The 18,339-nt window shown below is 44.7% G+C and overlaps 1 protein-coding gene across 3 annotated transcripts in view; it reads right to left on the bottom strand.

The window, feature by feature from the left end:
- COL9A2 (collagen type IX alpha 2 chain) overlaps window positions 1-18,339 on the bottom strand; it is a 69,196-nt gene that overhangs the window by 25,499 nt on the left and 25,358 nt on the right. For all 3 annotated transcript variants that reach the window (XM_053267678.1, XM_053267679.1, XM_053267680.1), the window contains exons 13-20: window positions 13,943-13,996; window positions 12,724-12,777; window positions 10,457-10,510; window positions 8,369-8,422; window positions 8,024-8,077; window positions 3,852-3,905; window positions 3,653-3,706; window positions 1,506-1,559 (exon numbers count right to left, since the gene is read on the bottom strand). In XM_053267678.1, coding sequence (XP_053123653.1) covers window positions 1,506-1,559; window positions 3,653-3,706; window positions 3,852-3,905; window positions 8,024-8,077; window positions 8,369-8,422; window positions 10,457-10,510; window positions 12,724-12,777; window positions 13,943-13,996 — 432 coding nt within the window. The remainder of the gene's footprint in view (window positions 1-1,505; window positions 1,560-3,652; window positions 3,707-3,851; window positions 3,906-8,023; window positions 8,078-8,368; window positions 8,423-10,456; window positions 10,511-12,723; window positions 12,778-13,942; window positions 13,997-18,339) is intronic.

Here is an 18,339-nt window from a genome sequence, read left to right as displayed (position 1 = left end):
CTGGTGGAGGCAGTCAGAAGCAGAGAGCTTGAAATCACTGAGCGGGGGAACCGCTGCAGCACAGGAGAGGCAGAAACAACTCGGTGGTCGCAGTGAAGGAGCTGAGCCTACTACAGGGGAAAGAGGGGAGCTCTGGGAGAAGCTGTCCTCTGCACTCTTCTTGAGACTGTTGCTGAGCCTAGTTTGCATAGGCTATGGGTCTTGATTACTCTTTGTTTTTCTTGGGCTTTGAACTTCTTTCTGTTTTTTTACTTGATGTTAGTGCACTGTTTGGAAACTAAGAAGATTTTGGACCAAGTAAGCTTTTTCTTGTTGTTGTTGTTGTTGAACAATTTAAATAATGTCTCTGTCAATTGTTTTCCCCACCCCATGCCCACTTGCCTAATCTACCACTCTACCTTTTTGTAAAGCTAAGGGACAGGCTCCAGTGACTGTGTGGTAGTGTTAGCGGTAAAATCAGTAGAACCAGTCAAAAGAACTCTACCTGGTGGCAGTGAGTTGTTTATGTGGAACATAGGAAGCTGCCATATACCGAGTCAGACCATTGGTCCATCTAGCTCAGTACTGTCTTACACAGACTGGCAGCGGCTTCTCCACGGTTGCTCCAGTGTGCAAGGCCCTGTTGAGGCAGCAGCCTACATAGTACAGCAGAAGTTTTTCTTTTCTTTTCGGCCCTGATTTGGGTAGGGCTGTTTGTTTGGCAGGGTACAAAATCAGAGACAAGTTCTTTCTAAGGGAAGGTGAATGGTTCTTTATGGCAATTTGCTGGTGGGTGAGATGTTGAGCTAGACTGACCATAGGCCACTGTTAGGTTCTTCTCCATGTTTACACAGTAAACATGGTAGTAAAAGTAAGGTAAAGTGTGCTGTCAAGTCGATTTCTCCTCCTGGCGCCCGCAGAGCCCTGTGGTGTCTTTGGTAGAATACAGGAGGGGTTGACCATTGCCTCCTCCCACACAGTATGAGATGATGCCTTTCGGCATCTTCCTATATCGCTGCTGCCCAATATAGTACCAGCGGGGATTCCAACCAGCTACCTTCTGCTTGCTAGCCAAGCATTTCCCCGCTGAGCCACTGAAGGTGAGGTTTTAAAAATAAAAACTCAAACCAGGCACTATCAGTCACAAAATAAATAACCTTTTAGTTGGAAGCTTTTACAAAAGATTGTTCTAATATTGAACAAAAGGTATCCGTCTGCGCAGCAGTTCCTGACAATTCCCAATTCCAAACTGCAACCCTATTAATCCAGTTAGCTTGTCAGTTTCAGCTACAGTAATAGCTTTCCTGAGCCAGTCTGTAAAATGCAATTTCCCATTTGACCTCCAACGTTTTGCTCTTGCAATCTTCACTGTTACCAACAGCTTTCCTATCCAAGCCCTCTGATTGCACATATGAGAGGGGAAAGAAAGCCAAGATACTACACTAGCAGTTTTCCTCCAATGAATAAACTGGCGGCGGGGGTGGGGGCAATTGTAGTCTGCAGACCTATTTCTGGGTTATACTTACAGCTTGTCCTCGATGGCCAGGTTGCCCGGGAAGTCCTGGTTGCCCTGCGTTTCCCTGCATGCCGGAAGAAGAAAATCCATTACTGGAAAGCAGCAAAGAGTGACACGAACAGAAACTGGGATGCTGTGGAAACACTGATTTCTATTTAAAAGAGCAAGGCTTAAAATTCTAGGGTCCCCATGAGGAAAGGAATAGCAGCCTCCTGGCTCACAGAACAGGATCCCTGTTCTAGCATCAGCTGTAGGCAAGCTTGGCTCTTCAGCCGTTAAATGACAACAACACCATCCCCAGCCACAAATAACATTAGTCAACACAACAGTCCCGATGCTACCTCCAGCAGCTGTGTCCTGGGGATGATGGGAATTGTAGTTCACCCACAGCTGCAGAGCCAAGGTTGCCTACCGGCAACTGAGAACTATTCTGTTTACTCGTGCTCTTTTCATCCTTAGTGAGTTGGATGCATTTTTGCTGTCACTGCTGCTGGTCTGTTTATGGCCACTGTTTATGGCCACTGTTACTCAAAGTGGTGTACAAAAATAAATAAATAAATAAAAAGAGCAACCATGATTTTTTTTTAAAGCTCAAAAAGCAGTCATTAAAGCCAAGAACTTCTACCCAGTGGCTGACATCCCGGCTAAATTAAATAGGACTACTCAGGAGTCGCTCTAAAGGCCTACTACATTTCAAAAGGATTTCCTCTGATAAATATAGTCAAGATGTCAGCCACGATGTGGATGTCACAGTTTTAATGAGTAGATTTTTATTATTAAATTTGTTATCATCATCATCATCATCATCATCATCATCATCACCCATTGCTCTTTTTGTACACCTCTTTGAGATCATTGTGATGAAAGGCGGTTTACAAATCTAAACCAATTGAATGGTTTAAATTGTTTTAAACTGTTGTTTTATTAGCTGTTTATTTTGTTTTTATAGTATTTGTTTTTTTGTGAACCACCAAGAGCCTTTGGAGTCAGGCAGTATATAAATAAAATAAATAAAATAATAATATTAATAATAAGCTGCCTTGTACCAAGTCAGACCACTGGTCCATCTAGCTCAGTACTGTCAACACTGACTGGCAGCAACTCTCCAGGGTTTCAGGTTCAGGGATCTTTCCCAGCAATAAAGTAAAGTAAAGTGTGCCATAGAGTCGGTGTCGACTCCTGGTGCCCACAGAGCCCTGTGGTTGTCTTTGGTAGAATACAGGATGGGTTGACCATTGCCTCCTCCCGCGCAGTATGAGATGATGCCTTTCAGCATCTTCCTATATTGCTGCTGCCCGATATAGTAGCAGCAGGGATTCGAACCGGCAACCTTCTGCTGGTTAGTCAAGCATTTCCCCGCTGCACCGCTTGAGGTGGTCTTCCAGCAATACCAGGGACTGAATTAGAGACTGTCTGCATAGAGTTATGGCCTCATCCCCGAAGACAGGCAGCCACAGTCCCTTTGCAGCCCAGGACACCACTGCCATCGGTAGCATCACATGGCTGTGTGGACTAAGAAGCACGAGGGACTCCTAGAGCTCAACTGTTTCTGTGAGGCCTAACAACTGCCAAAAGGGCACCCAGGCCTCTGGGTTGCTTAGCTATGGCCATGTCTGGATGGGGCAACCATCACAGGCCTGTTGAGACAGTATGTTGCTCCCAGTACTCTACCTGGACCGCGACTGGGAAGAGGGCCTCAGACACCATGGGAGCACCATGCATCAGCCAATGTCAACTTGTGATTACTTTGTCACCAAAGAGGAGCGAAGGGGCCAGCCGGGTCACATCCAACACCGAGAAGTCACAGTCCGGCCCCAGAATGGAGAGGACTGAGGAACCATCTTTTCCATCCCAGCTTTGTAGTTCTTGCTGACGCCTTTTTAAAATTTTAGTTTTATTTGTGTAAAGCAGGGATTCTCAACATTGGGTCCCCAGATGTTATTAGACTTCAACTCCCATAATCCCCAAACAAAGGCCACTGGGGCTGGAGATTATGGGAGTTGAAGTTCAATAACATCTGTGGGCCCAACGTTGAGAATCCCTGGTGTAAAGGAATGGTGTGCTACCTTTCCGCCCAAGGCAACTTAACAAAATATACACAATTAAAAAGCCTAAAAGGATACAAGAGGATTTAGAAATTTTTAAAGCCTTTCTTACCTTCACCCCAGGGATGCCTGGGGTGCCGTCTTTGCCGTCAATCCCAGGAAGACCCTACAAGAGAATGGTTTGTGTGTGTGTGTGTTTTTAAGATAAAATAGTTAGCAGCCATGTTGAGGAAACAAGCAAGACTTCCGCCATTTTTCTCCCAGAATCCTATGAGGCTCCAAGATGGAACCTGGAAAAATATAATACTTACATTTGCCCCTTTAGGACCGATTCCTCCCTGGGGACCCCTGATACCACGAGCACCCTAAAAGAAACAAAAGAAAAGTCTCATTGTTAGCACGCCAAAGTACATGAGAACTACAAAAAACCATGTGCAGGATCTAGCCGTGACTTATCACTCTCTATAACCACCACCGCCACTGTCACCACAATAAGAGCACTTTTAATCTGAAGAAAAGTCAAAGGATGGCTTTTGATTGCATGGAGGAGATGATGCACCACAGTCTGCATCTGCAAGGAATCAAATAGTTTGGAAACGCAGGGCAGATCTAGCACTATTCAGACATTATGCTGTACAAAGTATATGTTTATGTTTTATGCATAAATTACTATACATTATGGGAAGCGTACTATATGTATGTTGAATAACTGTATGCGTATATACTGCTCGTTGAACATAATATGCTAACAGGGTTACTGTGAAGACATAATGTGACCAATGGAAGTTAGGATGCTGAAATGGAACCTGCACATACAGAAGCAGCGTACCTGTGAGTACGAGAAGCAGGGAGCAAACCATAGGAGGTAGCTGTCCCCAGGCCCTGCTTGTGAGCTTCCAGAGTCACGTGTCTAAATTGCCGCTGGAAATGGAATAAGTCATCCTCTCATCCAGCAGGACAGTTCATGTGCTCTAATCTTTGGAAAGTTTGGAGAATTTTTGGAAATTGTTCTTAAAGGCTTTTTAGCTGGTTTTAACTGTTTTTAAATTTGTTTTTATATTGTTTTAAGTTGATTGTTTTAAATGCTTGTTTGTTCGTTTGGTGGTTGTACCAAGCAAACAAGCAGAGCCTTTGGATGGACAGGGTGGTATAGAAATGTAATAAATACATAAGTTCCGACAGAGATATCCTCTCATCGATGCTGGTTTAAAATCTATAGTTAGTAGAAAAAATGGGTGGCACTTTGTGGTCAGTTCACTGGAGAGTTAATCTTTGAGTGACTTGGCATCTGCCAAAAGGGAGTAATCTCAGAACCTGTGACATATTCCCACAATACTTTTTTTCTTCTACAACTTATTTGAATCTAGACCAGGCTTAGAAATAAGTGTAATTTGAGAAGGGGAAATTTTTATATATATATATATTCTAATAAATAAATACACCCACTCTTGCTAGATTTCAAAGGCAGATAACTCAAGATCCAACTAATTCTAAGACTGAAACTCTTCCTCACACTATCTACTTATGCAGGGTGCAAAACAAAAATACTTCACTGACTTCTTGAGGGTGTAAGTACTCAGTTTTTCAAAAGACATATTACCTGCCTTACATATTACATATTACAATGACCTCAAGATACTGAAAAGTGTTGCCACTTTCTTATTGGTGTTCGCTAAAGCATAGGCAGCATTTGCCAAGTTGAATGTAACTGACTGCATTACTTATATCTGAATGCTTTTAAAGCAATTTACTTTAAGATTTCTAAAGCAATGACATGAAACTGAACTGATATTTTCTCATAGACAGGGGCATAGAGCTGGGGGGCTGCGTGAACCCAGACAGTGCAGGAGTGTGTGTGTGTGTGTTTGTGTGTGTGTGTGTGTGTGTGTGTGTAGTGGGCGGTGGAAAGTCGCAAATGTATTTGGGTGGAAGTGCAATTCGTAATATGATTTGGGACAACAGTTTCCGCACTTTCCGGCGACAGCAGGGGAGCTGGAATCCAATAATCCCTTTTGTGCAGAACACAAGTCAACACACATCTTTGTCTCTGCCATGGCCGATTGAATGAGCCAGGAGTGGGGTGAGGTGGAAGAAACTGCTGTTTGCTGAGATTCTGCCCTAACTGAACCCAAGAGGAAGGGTATTGTATACTGAGGATCATGATGGGGGCAAGAAGGGAGCGAAGGGCACCTCCATGTAGGTTCTTGAAAGAAGAGTTTCAAAAGCAGTTTGAGAGCTTGCAAGTGGTGGGGGCAAACCCAAGTAAAACAGGGAACGCACAAGGGCCACATGGACCGACAGCTGTGTGATATTGTTTTCATTTTTCTTGCTGGCTTTCTCCCAACTCGAGAGTCTCCTTCTCCTGCAAGCTTGCCATAGTTCAGATCTAAGTTTCTTCCAGAAACAGAGGAGCATCTTGGGGTCAGATGGGCTTTTGGTTCCCAGGGATAAGGCAAAATAGGGTTTAAGCAATGGCTGACACCTAGGCTAATGGTGCGCTAGTGCAATGAACAAAGATGCACCCATGTGAGAAGTTCATGCAGCTGAGTGGATGCTCAGAGCTGCTCGGTAACTTTTGCTCCTGGTCCCAGGGCCGGATTATGACATGCTGAGGTCCTAAGTAATGTCAAGCTTAATAGGCCCCATAGCATACACACACACACACACACACACACACACACACACACACACACAATCTGTATCTAAAATTCTAGCAAAGAGGACAATGAAAACAGAAATAATAAAGTTTTATTTGTACTTGACAAAGATGCAATGGAAAACTAAATGGAACACTTGGTCTGTTGTCTTGCAATGAACCTATTTTCATTAACAAATACTTTAAATGAAAATGTATTAGGTAAAACTTGAAATTTAGTCATCTTTTGTCATCAGAGGCCCCTCATGATGTGAGGCCCTAAGCTGTAGCTGACTTAGCTTGTGCCTAAATCTGGCACTGCTTGGTCCGTTCATGCAACAAGGACAGTGGATAGCTTTGTGTCATTCCCTGCAACATGTATGGACCGAGGAAGAGGCTTCACAGCTGGAGGCTCACCACAGGCTGCACAAACACACCCTAGCACTATTCAGGCATTAGGTTGTACACGTGCACAAGTGTCTGTACACGCATGACTCTGGAATGCTCTCCCAGTGGCCATTCGTTCCTCGGACTCCATCACGGCTTTTAGAAAGCTTTTAAAGACTTGGCTTTTTACCCAGGCTTTTACATGATCGTTTTCTACTGCGGCTTCTCTGTGTTTTTATTTGTTGTATTGTTTTTATGCCTGTTTTTATATGTTTTTATACTTTTAACATGATGTTTTTATTGTCTTTTTATTGTATGTTTTTAACTTTTGTAAACTGCCTTGGGGTTATCTTTTTAATGAAAGGCGGTATATAAATGCAAAAATAAATAAATAAATAAATAAATAAATAAATAAATAAATAAATAAATAAATAAATGTCTGTTTCTGTGTGAATGACTGTAGCTGTGTTCTTTTACAAAGTTAGGCCTGGGTGCAGGACCCTCAAATACAGAATACAGATAGGAAGTGTACTGCTGTATCTGTGTTCAACGTAACATGTGGATAACTGTACCTGTACACAGATCTGTACACTCATTGCATGAGTGTTGAACATAACATGTGAATAGGGCTCCTAGTGTTATAATAGTGTCAAAGATGATAGCTGATGGGCTCCTCTAATTTGAGTCCTGATAACACTCGCCTCCATATTCTTCATATCATATTAATTCCGCCATGGCAATGCATAATATTTTATTAGATTAATGCAGTGTAACTTCACCATTTAGAGTATTTTAGTGTATTTCACCATTTAGTGTAATTCCATGTAACTTTACCATTTTTAGTAATAGTCCAACTTATGGTAACCATTATAGTTTTAACCATTCTTAATTTTAATTCTAGCTTTTACCACATATGAAACCATTTTCAGTTATATTACTACTACTGTTTAAATTCCCCTTCTATCTTTTCTGTGCATTTTATTATGAAAAGTATGTTTAGCGGTTTTAGTTTTTTAGTAGCTTGTCTCTTTTTAAATTGTAATTATTTTAAATTTTAGCCTTTTCACAATAGCTATCATCATATTTGCAATCACCTCTATCAACATGTAACTTTTCTCCAGTATTACCTTCATTTAATGTGTAATTTTATGCTGGTCTCTGACCATAATAAAGCTTGATTCTGATTCTGATAATAGTATCACACAGACCAACGTAACACTAGTCTACAATGCAAGCTCCTAACTAGCTAGCACAGCATCCTTGTACCACTGCAACGTTAGTCTGGATGTCTGCCAATGTAGTTATAACTAACATGCTTTCACATAACCCCAAGCCCTTGGGATGGAGGGGAACAAATCAAATAAAAAATAAAGACAGTGCAAATTGGTGCCCTTGACCTGGAGCTGCTCGCCACCACACCCCAAAATTAAACTCAAAGCTTCCATGAAACATGTTACTCACAAGGTCTCCTTTCTCACCAGCCTGTCCTGGAGGTCCTCTGGGGCCTTCTTCGCCCTAGAGAGAAGATCTGAGGGTTCATTTCAAGTCCTGCTAATAATAATCTTCAGAGAACAAGGATTCCAACAATGGTCCAGTGCAGTTGGATTCAATGTGTTTGTGGGGAGAAAGGAGAGGAAAGATTCAACCTCCAGGCCCGCTTACATAAGTGATTAAAACTTGGCAAAACCAGCAAAGGGGTCCCCCTACTCCCGGCCGCCATCTAGTGTTGGGGCTCCATCCTGGAGCTGTGGGGAACAAGTAGGGTTTACCAAGAAGAGAAAAAGGCAGCAATAGCAAGGGAATTACCGGTGGCCCCGCAGCTCCAATGGTCCCGATCATTCCTTTATAACCACGAGGGCCCTACAAAAACAGCACAAAGAGAAAGAGGCATCCCATGAAGAATCTGGCCACCCAATGTCTGTGGCAAATTAGGACCATAACGTGCCTTTCATAACTTCTTGCCTATCTACCTGTGTCCCTGGGACATCACAAGGCACAGTGTAACTTCCGGCACCTTTTCAGGCCGAAGGGGGTTATAGAATCCACACCGAGAAGTCAACCATGGTATACCAACACCACTGCCTTAGCAAGGGCAGTGATGGGTTGGGACAGATGAATGAGTGAAGACACTTTCATATTCACAGTGAAGACTCCAGTGTTGGGCAACACTGAGGGAGAGACTGTACGGGCTCTCCTGGTCTCCAACCTACTGCCTGGGATCCAAGAGTCCACCCATGACATGCAGAATTCGTCAAAGTACTTACCCACCAGTTGGCTGTTCCGAATAAGAAAGCTCAGTGGCCCCTGCTTCCCTCCCACAGCTGGGAGTCATATATGTTAAATCAGGAGTTCCCAACCATGGGTCCCCAGATGTTGCTGGACTACAACTCCCATCATCCCTAGCTACAGTGGCCACTGTGGCTGGGGATGATGGGTCCCAGATGTTGTGGGACTACAACTCCTATCATCCCCAGCCACAGCGGCCACTGTAGCTAGGGATGATGGGAGTTGCAGTCCCACGACATCTGGGACCCAAGGTTGGAACCCCTGTGCTAAATGACAGGCAACAGAGTCAGGGCTGTCCTTAGAAAACCCTGGCGGGATGCAGGGCTTGGGGCCAATCAGCCAGGCAGAGTCCCCTTCGAGTTAATTCTAATGGGGGTTAAAAGAGTGGGGCCCGGGCGGTCGCCCTGCTTGCCCTGCCCTAAGGACAGCCCCGAACAGAGTACTGGAGGCTGAAGTCATCAACTGTTTTTCACACACACACACACACACACACACACACACACACACACACACACACGCGAAACATTTCCACTAATAAATGAATTTTGCAAGCACCCCACCTGACTTTCTCTGAAGACTGGAATACTTATAGTTCCTTTTTTTAATGCTTTAGCTTAACCAGAAACATAACAAATGCTTCAAAAGACATTTAATGTGATTATTTTAGTACAATTTAATCTTGAACGGCTTAGATACAGCGCAGGGAACTGTGCACCCAAGAGGGCTGCGGGCCCGCTGCATGTGTGCCACCGACCTGACCATCGCTGTGAGTCGTAGTGCAGGTGGGGGAGGCTCCTCCGAGCGAGGAATACTCTGCGTCGGAGCAACTGCACTTGATGGGGGTCGGGTGCAGCTGCTCCGATGCCCAGCACCGTTTGCACAGAGCCTCCCCCACCAGTGCTATGAGCAGCGAGGGTCAGGTCAGTGCCGCACAAGCAGCGAGCCTGCAGCCCTCTTGGGTGCACTGTTCACAGCAGTGCAGTCTCTAAGCTAGGGGCAGGGATTCCCCTTAACAAGCAAAGGGGATTCCCTAACTAAAAAGGGATTCGAGGGGCGGGTGGGCAAAAGGGCACCTTTTGGCAGTGTGGCAGTCCCTATCGGCCCCACCAGTGCCCCGCCCTGCACGCCCGTGGGTGGCCCATTTCTGGACTCCACACATGCACAGAGGCTGAAACCATGCCACTTGCTGGCCCGCAGTGCAGGGAGTGCTGGCGGGGCCAAGAGGAGCTGCTGCCACTGCCGTTAAGGTGCCCTCTCACCCGCCCGCTCCTTGAACTCTTTTTAGTTAGGGAACCCCCTTTACAAGCAAGGCCCTTGAAGCGGGCCGAATTCGTTCGACAGCACAAACCGAACCGCTGGCCGGTCCTAACGAACTGGTTGGCGGACTGGCGGCTCGGTTCAAATTCAGACTGAACCTCTGCAGAGGGCTCTGTGCACACACCTAAGCTAAGCCAATATGTCCAAGGACGGGCCTTTGGACTTGACTGTGAATCTTATCCCCTGAAAAGACATTGCGTGCCGACCCCTCCCAGCCTGAAATCGTGCCCCTCTGCCTTATAATGACATCACTAGCACACTAGCCATTTCCCTTCTGTCTGGCACACTTACCATCTCCCCTTTAGGGCCTGCCATTCCAGGATATCCCCTGAGACCTTGGGGGCCCTGGGAAAGCAAAGCAAAGCAAGCCATGGATTAATGACTGTACGGCTACGTGAGGTCAGATCCTGCAGCTAAAACTGCTCCAAAGCTTTCTCAGCCACCCCCACCACATCTGACTGTCACCTTGGAAAAACATCCATCCGTGAGTAATTATCCCCAACCGTTTAATTGCCAGATGTGGGGGTGGGGGTTTTTGGGCCCCCTTCCTGTCAGATTACCTGATTATCCCCCAATGCTGATATTTCAGCTCACGACCTCATCCAGGACATCAGTTTAATAATGATATTAGCTCAAAAGCCCGTAGCAGTCACTCAGGCAAGACATTTTTTCCGCCACTTTCAGAAAAAAGAATTCCTGCCTGTTAATTAATTCTTATCATCAAAGCTGAATAGCTATTAATTGACGAATTCCCCTGAGGGGGTGGGCTTTGCAGAGACAGAGAGCAGAAAGTTAGCGGTAAGATGATAAACGGACGTGGTTTGGCTGCCGTCCAGATTTGTCCCCGTTTTGCCAAATGTCACCTTCAGGAATCCAAGTGTTCCTTGGAGGCTGACTAGCTATGTTATTCTCACCCTGTGAAAAGTAGCCCCATGTCAGCTGGGCTGGGACTTTTGAGAATTCTGAAGCTCCCCCAGCAGAGAAGCAAAAGCTGCAGAGCTCCTTAATGCATGAGCCAGCGGTGGGTGGGTGGTACTATGGGAGGTCAAATGCTCATTGTCATTGTTGACAAGGTCTGCAGCCCTAAAGAGGGGAAATAGCCACTCCATCTAGTATTCCATTGCAATACTTTCAGCTTTTATTGTCCTGACCATCAGGCCTGCAGTGGCCAAATTTGCAAAGACAGTTTAAAAGCTTTTAGAAGTTTAGAAACTACAAAAACTACTACCAAATGTTAGCAGTGTCAGAGGAATGGGCGTTTAACTTGGCAGGGACGTCCTCCAAAGATTACTCCATGGAGAGAGGACAACAGTTTGTTCCTTGTGATTCTAACCCAACTCTAACCCTTTCCTCTGTACATAAATGGTACCCTAATCGTTTGGAGGTAGGGATAATGAAGGGGTGATAACACACAAAATGTTGTGAGAGCAACAAGGATATCGCCTATTTCTGTATTTCCCATCTAGGGGGGTAGTTGTTGCCAAAGATCACTATAAGCATTCGTCCCCATTCCGGCCCAGTTATCTCTGCCCACATCTGGGGAAGCCTCCTGAATAATGAGTGTAACATGTAGCCAGGATCCTAGCTTCCTCAGACTGAACTTAATAGGACTTCGTTCTGAAACGTATGTTTAATGCCTGTGAGACACAGCCCAGTTTCACAGCCCTGGAGACATTCTGTTCAGCCCTGGGAAGTGGAACAATAATAAAGCTAGGCAATGCCTAGCTTGTCCTTTTAATTTCAATGGGACAACTTTGAGTAATTTTCCTCATCCTATCAGCCAGCATGCCTGATTATGTGCTAATTTCTCTCAGCACAGAGCGGTCAAAGGTTAGGTGACTCTATAGGTTTGCATTTAGATAGCACGGTTTCCAGATCAAAGTCGGACACCGGAACTTATTTAGAAATTACCCTGACTCACTTTAAGGAAGGATGGAAATCCATAATAGTTACAGTGCATTCTACCTACCCAGCTAGAAATATGAAGTTTCTACCCAACTAGAGATGTCAAGCTTCTGAAACATTTGAAGCCATTTTTGTAGGCAGCAGAAGAGGAAAGTGGAACACGCTTTCTAAAAAGAGTTTCAGGAACAAAAGTTTTGAGATTTGTGTACTGATTCAAAGGGCAGTTCGGAAAACTATTAGAAGTAGGGGGGGAAATTAAAGTTGAAAATAGGAACCATCAACATGACAGTAAGCAGAAGGGAAGCTCGTATTATTTGGGCTTAGAAAACTGTATGCAGCAGAATTTAACATTATCAGGCACAGGGTTGTATACCACTACTTATCTGTTCACCTGTGGTGAATAATGATCACCTCCAAGTGACCAGAAAGGGAAACCTTTGTAAACTGACAGATTTATTGGGGCCTTTTCTCCCTTCAGGCTATCAGTGTGCCCTACAGGTATGTGTGGGCAGCTGGACTAATATTGTGGACTAGGAACTTTAGTAAGTCCATTGAAGTTCCTTGCTCACAATATTAGCCCAGGTAGGTCCCAGGACTAACAGAGGCCCTAGAACAAAAGTAGTAATTTTAAGAAACAGAAATAAATACGTTACGGGAGGGCCGGGTATGCCTTGTTCTCCGGAGAGGCCTACATCACCCTTTGGACCCTGATGAAACAAACAAAACAAAAAAGCAAAATATAGCAAGATGTCAGGCCTAAAAACGAAACACAAATTCACAGCTTCTTTGAAAGATGGACTTTGACTATCTTGTGAGGGAATTCGACAGAATTAAATACATCTGCTTTGTACCCTATGTATAAAGCATCAAATCCTCTCTGTTGAGATTTTATTTTTGTTTATTTAATATACCACCCTTCCTAAAGTGGCTCAGGGCGGTTTGCATCAAAATAAAAAACACATAATAAAAACAATACAAAAAAACCTTTTAAACCAGATTAAAATTTCAACTAGATATCATTAAAAGCTGGCCTAAAAAGATGGGCCTTTAAGGCTCTCCTGAAGGCCTCCAAGGGAGGTAATACGATAACAAAGACATGAAAATTATTACTATTTAAATTAAAGCTATTATCTTGAGGCTCAACCTCAACACTAACAAAATCCCACAGAGAACTGGAGATTAAAAATGAGTCAGTTTTCAAGTCTTCCTTTCTGCCTTCCACTGCCACCACGCTACACCCCCAACTTTCTTTCTCTCCCACCACTTGTCCCCAAGACAATGCAAAACCCGCTCCTGAAATCAAGTTCTCCAAATGCATTCAAACACAGGGATGGTTTGCACATTCTGTTCTTTTGAAACCAACACCTAAATGTGTTTTCAAGTGAATTCTTGGAGAATTGTGGGGGAACAGATTTTGAGTTTGCAAACCTGGGCTTAAAGGACTGGTGGACATCTCGACCACTGCTGGGCTTGCACAATGGTCAACGCTGTGCTAGTGCAAGACGATTGTATCACTGCACTCAGTCACGAGGATTTCCAACACTGTGCTATTGAGTAGAAGTTCCCTGCAAGAAGTGAGGCGTGCCCAAGTTAAACACCTTTTTGCACAGGCACGAACACGTTTGCATGAGTGCAGCACTTGTCTGGAACGCAAACTCCAGACTCAGCACCACAGCCTTGTGCTAGCATAGCCTTGTGCAAGTCCAGCGTTGGTCAGGATGCTGGCCACTGGGTCTAGGTTAAGTGCATTCCCAGTGGGTTTGCTTCTGTGTATGAAGAGGCCCTTTGACTCGCAGGCAGCACCTTCTGCATCCAGAAACACTTACAGATCCAGGAGGAGGTGAAGTGGTGGGAGAGCACATATATACTCACCGGCTTGCCCTGCCTGCCAGATTCTCCCAGAGCTCCCGGGCGGCCTTTGTGTCCCTAAAGGGAAGAGAGACAGGATTTCAAAAGATGCCTTAATCTCATATTAAAAACCTGTTGGGGTTCAACCAATGAAGAATCTCCCCAGGCTCCTGGTGGGAAGACTGACAACAACCTTGTTCCAGAAACAGAGGTGGGCGGGAGTACAAGCGGAGAGGGGCTCACGGGAAGCCCAGAAGCTCCCTGGGAGATGGGGACAGCTTCAGTCTTTAGCTCAAAGGGATAGTTGCACGAGAGAGAGACTCATTGTCTCATGGGGCCAAGGTGTGGTCTCTCAAGAGGAGAGCCAGTGTGGGGTAGTGGTTAAAGTGCTGGACTAGATCCAAGGAGACCCAGGTTCAAATCCCCATTCAGCCATGAAACTCACTGGGTCACTCTGGGCCAGTCACTGATCTCTCAGGCTAACCTACCTTGCAGGGTTGCTGTGGGGATAAATATTTATTTAACATATTTTTATACCACCTGATATGTAAATCTCTAGGCGGTGTACACATTTTAATATTAAAAATCACAAGTTAAAACACAATAAAACAATATAATACAAATTATTAGAATTCTAATTAAAAGCTTGCGAGAAAAAGAAAGTCTTGAGGGTCTTCCTGAAAACAAACAGAGAAGGAGATGCTCTTATTTCAGCAGAGAGCTTATTCCAAAACCCTGGGGCAGCCAGAGAGAAAGCGTGGTCCTGAGTCGCCAACAGACGAGCTGGTGGCAACCATAACCAGACCTCTACAGAAGATCATAAAAGGTGGGAGTGTTCATGACAAAGGAGGAGCTCTCTTAAATAGCCTGGACACATGTCATTAAGGACTTTATAGGTAATAACCAGCACTTTGTATTTCACCCAGAAACATATCAGCAACCAGTGTAGTTCTTTCAAAACTGGTGTTATATGGTCCCTTCATGTTATCCCAGAGACCAGTCTGGCTGCCACATTCTGCACCAATTGTAGTTTCTGGACTGTGTACAAAATCAACCCCACATAGAGCGCATTACAGCAGTCAAGTCTGGAGGTCACCAGCATCTACACCACTGTTTTAAGGTCATTGACCTCCAGAAATGGATGTAGCTGACGTATCAGCCAAAGCTGATAAATATGACCATGTACATCACTCTGGGCTCCTCGGAGGAAGAGCAGGACGCAAAAGTAAAAAATAAAACCAATAAGTCCAGGCTTTTTAGCAACACCCTAAGGGGAGTATGGGGCTATTTCAGGCAGAACAGGGCAGCACCTAGGAGAAGATGGGCACGGCCAGAGGAACAGCCTCAACTCCTGGGGGAAAGCCTGGCTGAAGGATTAAGGCCTGAAAGGAGGATCGGTGGGGGGCGGGGGCTCTGAACCTCCTCCTCTCCATTCCAAGGCACTTGGGGGAGAGAAAGAGGCAGGAGACCAAAGAAGCAGTATGCCAAAGGCACTGGTCCTGATGTCCCAATCTCATGAAGCCAATTTTCTTAAATAGAATACTCTTCTGTGGCCAATTTCAGTGGGGTTTGTCTTTGGTGAAACAACTGGTTTGTTGGCACAGAGTTAGCATATGCATAAACACACACAGACACACACACTCAGTTCCCAGTCTTGCACTGATACAGAGAAACCCAACCCTGTCTCCAAATACTGTGATGTCTTGGTGACTCCAACTGCAGCTCTCTTGGGGACATATCTAGCAGCAGCTTTCAAAATACAGGTCACAGCCCAGTACTGGACTGGGATTAGGATTAGGGTTTCCTTGCTAGACAAATTTTTTACCACCTCTTAAAAATATAACCCACACTTTCAAAGTAATGTTTCAGTCATTCAGATATAAGACTAATAGCTTGTTTCTAGCAAGACTCCTAAATGTGAGTAGCTTAAAGGGCATTCATTGTTGCTCAGAGCTGTGATGTTATGAAAACCCTTAGGAGAATAAATTGTTCTTTTGCCTTCAGCTGGGCTACGAGGAAATAAGTTTGGAAACCGCTAGTCTAGAACAAGGATAGGCAGCCTTGGGTGTGCCAGCTGTCGTTGAACTACAACTCCCATCATCCCCAGCCACAATAAATTGGGGATATCACATCAAATCTTTATTGTTACAGTCATTTGGCCAGCAAAAAACAAAGTACAAAAACTTTACATAAAAGCAAACTTAGTCAAACAAGTAATAAAAACTGTTAAAACACTGTTTGATCTAAGATCGTAAATAAACAACTAACTGTTAAAACATAAAACAGAACCGTAACGCCCAAGTTTATCAGTTACATAAAACAGAGGGCTCCATGCATTATAATAATCTAAAATGTAATTCAATCCAACCCCCCATATCTCGCTTCGCAACATTTCTTATCCTAGTCTTGTTAGCCAGAAAACAATACTTCACCAGGTTATAAGATACTACATCCCAATGGTCTGTTAAAAGTCATTCCAAATAGAACTGCTCAGAACAACTGGGGTATGCTGTTAAAAAAGGACTTCTATATCTCTCCCGCATAGTTCGATAAAACTGACAATTCAAGATAACATGGGCCGTTGACTCCACTTCCCCAGAACCACAAGGGCAGACACGCTCCTTATAGGGGATCTTAGAGTAGCTCCCCTCCCGGACTGCTGTTTCTAAGGCATTACACCAGGCCAGTGTCAGAGCCCTCCGGAAACTAGGTACTAATATTTTATTTAGGTATCTTGCTGGACCAGACAGTGATGTATGATTACCTAAATAAGTGTCAACCCCTATCTGGCTCCTGTCCATCTGTTTCTCCATATCCATAATGTGTTGGCGCAGAGATGATCTCGCTCAATTGGGGATATAAATAAATAGCCAAAGCACGAAAGGTTGCCTATGTCTACCTCTGGTCTAGAAGAACCTGATCTAGAGGCTGTGGGAATGGAGCTGTCCATGGTGCTACAAGCAGCCTTGCCACCTTCCAGACCTCGTGGGCTCTCGTCTACAGGACTGGACGGGCCCTCCTGTGAGGAAGACGGGCCTGAGAGCTAGCCACCCCAGCCAGTATTGTGGCTGAGCAGCCTCCAGACTCAACACAGGGACACAGGAAGATGCCTTATGCCGAGTCAGACCACTGGTCCATCTAGCTCAATATTGGCAGCAGTTCTCCAAGGTTTCAAGGTAGGAGTCTTTCCCAGCCGAACCTGGAGATGCTGCTAGGGGTTGAACCTGGGACCTTCTGCATGCAAAGCAGAGACTCTGCCATCTTATTGCATTCACGCAGAGTCGCCCATCCAAATGCAAACCAAGGTAGACCCTGCTTAGCAAAAAGAGGACCATTCTTGCTTGCTACCACAAGACCAGCTCTCCTCTTGGAGCAGATGCCGATCTGCACAACACCAAGTGACTGCTGTGCTTTGGGTGAGGAGCTGTTGACCTCTTGTGTCAATTTGTACCAACAGATATGTTCATAAGTAAAGCACTGCTAACTGTGGACTGAATTGGGTGTTCATCTGCTTTAAATGCCAGTGCCTGGATTGTGTCTATTTATAGTCCAATATTTACCAATGAACCACAAGGTCCCGCACAAGTACCACACACACAAGCACTATTCACACACTTTCAATGCATGTACGGTAGTGTATTCCTTGCATTTGAGGGGGAAGGTTCTGTCTGAAAATGAATGGAAATAGTCATTCAGCACAAACACATGTACATGTGTACTGAGACCGGTACACTCACAAACAAAATGTCCAGTTAAGACTACATAAAAGCCTTATCCAACTGTCCCCTGTGACCCCCAACCACTGTTCCCTCTAACAGGGATTTGCAGTAGGGATGTGCGAATCAATTCGGGTTCAAATTGATTTGTACCCAAATCTAGCTGATTCGGGTGATTTGGAGACAGAACAAATCACCCCTGTGGTCCATTGGCTAGATTAGGGTCCAAATCATATCATGCCAGATTCGAACTGAATTGATTCAAGATTCGGATTCCTCCTATCCATTTCCCCAGATTCCCAGATTTCATTAAAAAGAAAGAAAGAAAAGCTAAGTTCTAGCCCTTGTAGAAGTGGAGTTATGAAGCAATCCAAATAAAATAAAATCCAAATGGAATCTGGGGTGATTTGGGTTGGGGTGGGGACAGATTTGGACACTTTGAGCCAGCGTGGTGTAGTGGTTAGAGTGCTGGACTAGGGCCGGGGAGACCCGAGTTCAAATCCCCATTCAGCCATGAAACTAGCTGGGTGACTCTGGGCCAGTCACTTCTCTCTCAGCCTAACCTACTTCACAGGGTTGTTGTGAAAGAGAAACTCAAGTATGTAGTACACCGCTCTGGGCTCCTTGGAGGAAGTGCGGGATATAAATGTTGTAATAATAATAATAATAATAATAATAGTGGTAATTGGCGCCCTGGGTGCAGTT

This window comes from Hemicordylus capensis, chromosome 7, assembly GCF_027244095.1.
Source record: "Hemicordylus capensis ecotype Gifberg chromosome 7, rHemCap1.1.pri, whole genome shotgun sequence".
Classification (NCBI taxonomy): Eukaryota; Metazoa; Chordata; class Lepidosauria; order Squamata; family Cordylidae; genus Hemicordylus; species Hemicordylus capensis.
This window is presented reverse-complemented; position numbering and strand designations above follow the sequence as displayed.